This window comes from Sesamum indicum, linkage group LG6 (genome assembly GCF_000512975.1).
Source record: "Sesamum indicum cultivar Zhongzhi No. 13 linkage group LG6, S_indicum_v1.0, whole genome shotgun sequence".
In the NCBI taxonomy this organism is placed as follows: Eukaryota; Viridiplantae; Streptophyta; class Magnoliopsida; order Lamiales; family Pedaliaceae; genus Sesamum; species Sesamum indicum.
In genome coordinates this window covers 24,751,212-24,756,706 of record NC_026150.1, presented here as the reverse complement: position 1 = coordinate 24,756,706, position 5,495 = coordinate 24,751,212, and the positions used below count along the sequence as shown (strand labels likewise).

General features: G+C 33.5%; 1 protein-coding gene across 1 annotated transcript; it reads left to right on the top strand.

Moving 5' to 3' along the window:
* LOC105165771 (mannan endo-1,4-beta-mannosidase 7) lies at positions 1-4,314 on the top strand. The gene is made up of 5 exons (XM_011084897.2): positions 1-462; positions 550-744; positions 829-951; positions 1,597-1,802; positions 3,615-4,314. Exons 1-5 carry the CDS (start codon positions 142-144, stop codon positions 4,069-4,071), a joined length of 1,302 nt encoding a protein of 433 aa, XP_011083199.1. The 5' UTR covers positions 1-141; the 3' UTR covers positions 4,072-4,314.

Genomic DNA, 5,495 nt, shown 5'->3' with positions numbered 1-5,495 from the left:
AATCTCACTTTATGAAGCTCAAGACAAGACTAGAAGCAGCAGTGGCAGTACTGCACCACTCTTCTGCTCAGCTTTAGACCATTTTCTTCTTCTTCTTCAAAATCTTTCCAAATCTATCCAAAAAAAGAAAGGCTCAAGATCATGAACCAACATTTCCCACTAATTCTCTTCTTCCTTCTCCTCCACCAAAAATGTCTTCTTTCCGCCAATGCAGCAGACATGTTCATCAGAACCAGAGGAATCCACTTCTTCCTCAACGGCACCCCTTTTTACGCCAATGGCTTCAACGCCTACTGGCTCATGTACCTCGCTTCCGACCCTTCCCAGAGGCCCAAAGTCTCCGCTGTTTTCCGGCAGGCCGCCGCCCATGGCCTCACTGTTGCAAGAACTTGGGCTTTCAGTGATGGTGGATACAGACCTTTGCAGTATTCTCCTGGCGCTTACAATCAACAAATGTTCAAGGTCTGTTCATGTATAGACCTCCTCCTAGTACTACCTGTGTGTCTGTGTGTGTGTGTGCAGCTCTAATTTGTCTGTGTTTGTCTGAAGGGATTGGACTTTGTTGTGGCTGAAGCGAGGAGACATGGGATCAAGCTGATACTAAGCTTGGCCAATAACTATGACAGCTTTGGGGGGAAGAAGCAGTATGTGAACTGGGCTAGAAATCGAGGGCAGTATCTGACATCTGATGATGATTTCTTCAGAAACTCTGTTGTTAAAGGGTTTTACAAGAATCATATAAGTGTACGTGAGTGTGTGGATTCAAGAAGAGTAGAATTTTCAGATTGTCTGTTGTAATAATTCTTTATCATTGTGTGTTTTTTGTAGAGTGTTCTTAACAGGTACAACACCATTACTGGAATTGTTTACAAGAATGATCCCACAATTATGGCTTGGGAGCTGATGAATGAGCCCAGATGCACATCAGATCCATCAGGCAGAACCATTCAGGTTTCTCATACTTTTCTGGACTCTTTTAGATCTTCTCGCTGTCGTCTGCCTAAATTCATGTCGCCTATCCATCTGTTTATACATGTGAAGTGTATATGCCAAAAGGAATTTCCGATGCAATACTACTTTCTTGACGCAGCATAGAGGAAAATAAGGAAATCCAACTGCTTCGGTTAGATCTAAATCAATTATATATTTTACTTGCCATGAGATTGATGCACGAAAGTAAGCCCAAAAAGGTGTAAGAAAGACTCTTTGTACTTGAATTAACTCTTGGAACTACTTAACTGTGGTGTAGGTTAAACTCTTATTAAGCAAGAACTGACTGTCTTAACCCATATACTTCATTTATAACCGCATTGTCTTCTCTTGTGTAATAAAAGATCCAAACTGTTTTTCCACATCCTTAAAATAATCCATACATTTATGGTAGGTTTGTTGAAGAAGTCTGATCTTGATCCTGAATTCAGTTTTGTGCTTGAAATTAGTCCTTGATTCAAGAACATAAGTTGAATTTTACAGAGATCCATGCACCTCGACTTTCCCAGCATCCCACATTCAGTTGTCAAGAAATAAATGTAATGGTTTAGCAAGTCATGTTGCAGCATTCATGCTTACAAGTTGTCTTGTCCTAATTTCCGACAGGCCTGGATAATGGAAATGGCTTCTTACCTGAAGTCCATCGACAGGAATCACTTGCTGGAGATTGGCTTAGAAGGATTCTACGGCCAATCATCTTCTAATTGGAGGACTAACCTTAATCCTGGTTTCACCATTGGAACAGACTTCATTGCAAACAACCGGATTCCCGCCATTGATTTTGCTACTGTCCACTCCTACCCTGATCAGTGGTAACTACTTTCGTCTCTCCAACTTCTTATACATGAAAAATTCTTTCCCATTTAATCCAACCAAATAATTGAAATGCACTTATTCAACTGTAATTCAATTCAATCATACGACAAGTGTATTGCACTTGTCATATATAAAATCTTAACAAACTCTTTCAATTTTAATTATGTCACTAATTACAAAATTGTTATTAGTAATATATTATAAGTTTCATGATCTTATTTTATTCAAATTACTCAAGAGTTTATATTTAAAACAAATGAATTTTATTTAAAAACATTTTATAACTTGTATAAATTTGTAAATTCTCTTAAGGGTAAATTACAGTTATCTCCCATAATGTTTGACATATTTATAAATACCTCCTCGATGTTTAGGAGATTACAAATAGTAAAATACTCTTTTTATTTTAATATTCGTCTAGCAACAAATATATTCCTTTAGGTTTTCATTCGTTTTTTCTCATTAACGGATCAAAATGTCTTTTTGAATTATGAATTACAATTTTATATATTTTTAAAAAAGATTAAATATTTGTATGAAATAATATACCCTATGAATTTTTTATGTTACTCACTCACAATTTTTCTTTTTTGTTTTTACATTCTTACAAACATTTTTTTAAGAAATAAAAATTAAACAAGGGTAACATAGTAATTTCTACCTCACCGTCTAAGGATTACATAATTATTATTTTTTAGGAGGGTATTTGTAATTTTTTAAAAAATAAGAGGGTATTTATAGTTATGCCAAACTTTAGGGGAGGTAGTTGTAATTTTACCCTTCTTTTAAATAAATTTAGTTAATTAACTTGTTAAAATGATGGTTGGGATCTTTTATGGTACTTTGATATCAAATATCACTACAAGAAAATACGATATTAGTAACAAACTATCAAATAATAATTTTAAAGTTATTATTAATAATATATATGAAGTAAAGAATAATTTTTATCTTGTCATTATATAAATATTAGTGACAAATAGCTCAAAAATGGGTCCACATATAATACACCAGTGGGTGTTATTAATATGCAAAACCGATACAAGATCTCTCCTCTTAAAAATCGAATTGAATTTTTTATTTCAAATTTGGTTGAATCTTTTAATTTCATTTAGCATACACACGTCATGTATATAAAAATTACTTCGTATAATTTAGGCTTAAAGGCAATTTTCGTCCCTTAACTTCCGGCCATTCTCGTTTTAGTCCCTTAAGTTATTAGGGTTTCATTTTGGTCTCGTAAAACTGAAAAAATCTCAATTTTGGTACAAATTTGGTCGGAAAGTTGAGTCACTCGCCGGAAAAAGTCACGTGCCAGACATGTGATTTCTTAAGTTGGAGCTTGCATTGTGATTGACTGAAAAAGATGATGTGGTGAAGACATGACCTGAAGTTAGGGGACTAAAACGAGAATGGCCTGAAGTTATGGGGACGAAAATTGCTTTTAAGCCTTTTATTTTCAGCCAATCACAATGCAAACTCCAATTTAAAAAATCACATGCCTGACATATGATTTTTTCCGGCGAGTGACTCAACTTTACGATCAAATTTGTACCAAAATTGAGATTTTTTCAGTTTTACGGGACCAAAATGAAACCCTAGTAACTTAAGGGACTAAAACGAGAATGACCTGAAATTAAAGGACGAAAATTGCCTTTAATCCTATAATTTATTTAAAAAAAAACACGACTTGTTTATTTTAATTGAAATAAAAAATGCAATAATATTTGAAATAGAAAATCCAACCCGACCCTTAAAACGGTGTCTGTCCATACAATAACCGCCATATTTTGTGGTTGCATGAGCAGGCTATCCAGCTCCGATGATCAAAAGCAACTTTCTTTCCTGAGCAATTGGCTCGACGCACACATCCAAGATGCTCAGTTCATTCTCCACAAGCCCTTACTCATCACTGAATTCGGGAAATCCTGGAAAGATCCCGGTTTCAGCCCCTACGAGCGCGACACGCTATTCAACACTGTGTATTCCAAGATATACGCATCTGCCAAACATGGTGGAGCTGCGGCTGGCGGCCTCTTCTGGCAGCTATTAACCGAAGGGATGGACTCTTTCCGTGATGGCTATGAGATAATACTCGATGAGAATTCATCGACTGCAAATGTGATAGCTCAGCAGGCTCACAAGTTATACCAGATCAGGAAAATATTTTCCAGGATGAGAAACTGGGGAGTGTGGAGGCGTGGTCGGGCCAGACGGGCTCCGTGGCTTGCAGCTGGAAACAAAGGAAAGCGAATTGGTAACTGATACTTACAGACAGGTTTTTTAACTATAAGTAAGGAAGAATGTTGGGTTGTTTAAATCTCTCTTAGGGATGGATAATGTTCGTCCAGGAGGGTATAGATTGCATGAATCGTGGATACCAGAAATTTGATGCTTATTGAGTATGTAAGAGAATGGTTTGTGGAGAACTATAACTATGAATGTCATGTTTCTTGTACTAAACTTTGTGTTGTTTTTCTTGGGCAGTGATGGGTGTTTTATGTGTTAGACATTGGGTTGGGTTAAGCTTGCTAATGGGCAGGGTATTTTCTCGCTCGTAAGGAAATTTTAGCCCGAATTCGATTCGAGCAAATATGAATCAATTATATGACAAGTGCAATGTCTTTGTTATGCGGTTAGTGCACAGTTCAGAAAAAATGATCAGTCGCAGATCAAATGTGCTACATTTGCTCTATGATTGGTTTGGTTCAACAAAACTTATATTTAAAAAATAACTTTCATACTCATACCCACACTGTACTCAGTTGGTAGAAGATCCCACTTACACTAGACTTATGAAATTAAATGAGTGGGTATGAGTAGGATTTAATACCCTAAAATATCCAGAGGTATTGATATAGTCTAATGCCCTTCATTTATCTATTAATTTAAAATTATTGAATTCGTAAACTTTTAGTATATTTTAAAAAAAATAAGTATATAGTCATTTTATTACATATTTTATTTATATTGATTGCGTATTGAAAATTTGACCGAATATGTTAGAGTTTTTCATATTGATTCAATAATTATACAAAATTAATTTTATTATCAAATTAAGCAAACCTTAACTTGATAGTTTAAGAAATAGAAAATAAGAAGGAAACTTAATTTAGTGAAATTTGAGTAATATATGGAATAAATAAAATTTGTTTGAACTCAAATTATTAAAAACTCATCAAATTAAAATTGAATGCAAATGTAAATTCAAATAATACTCGAGATATTTAATTAAAAGTTAGATATATATATACATAATTTTATTTACTTTTGAAATAAATTAAAATATGGTTCTTCTAATTATTTTTCAAATTAAACTGTCAGACATCATCTAATCTTAGCAGTTTTTAATTGCAGGAAAATTTACAATATTCAAATAATAATTTTTTGGGGTTAAATCTATTTTGACCCCCTGTGATATAACAAAATATTAAAAATCCTCTTATGAAATTTTTAATATCAAAAGTCACCCATATGTTACCAATAAATAATCTCACCGCCCCATGATCAATTTAAATCTATTTTTTTAGAAATAATGACTAAAATACCCCTTCTAGTCAACAGGTCAACTAGGCTTACTAATATATAATTATTTTAATTTATAATATATATAATTTTTAATTTTTAACATATATTTATAATACATATAATTATAATTTATAAAAAAATTAAAAAATAACAATTATACC

Bases quoted from the DNA above. Each gene is read 5' to 3' on its own strand.
- LOC105165771 (XM_011084897.2), top strand. From the start codon at position 142: ATGAACCAACATTTCCCACTAATTCTCTTCTTCCTTCTCCTCCACCAA. The intron at 745-828 runs GTACGTGAGTGT...TGTTTTTTGTAG, and splicing joins TTTACAAGAATCATATAAGT to AGTGTTCTTAACAGGTACAA. The intron at 1,803-3,614 runs GTAACTACTTTC...TTGCATGAGCAG, and splicing joins CACTCCTACCCTGATCAGTG to GCTATCCAGCTCCGATGATC.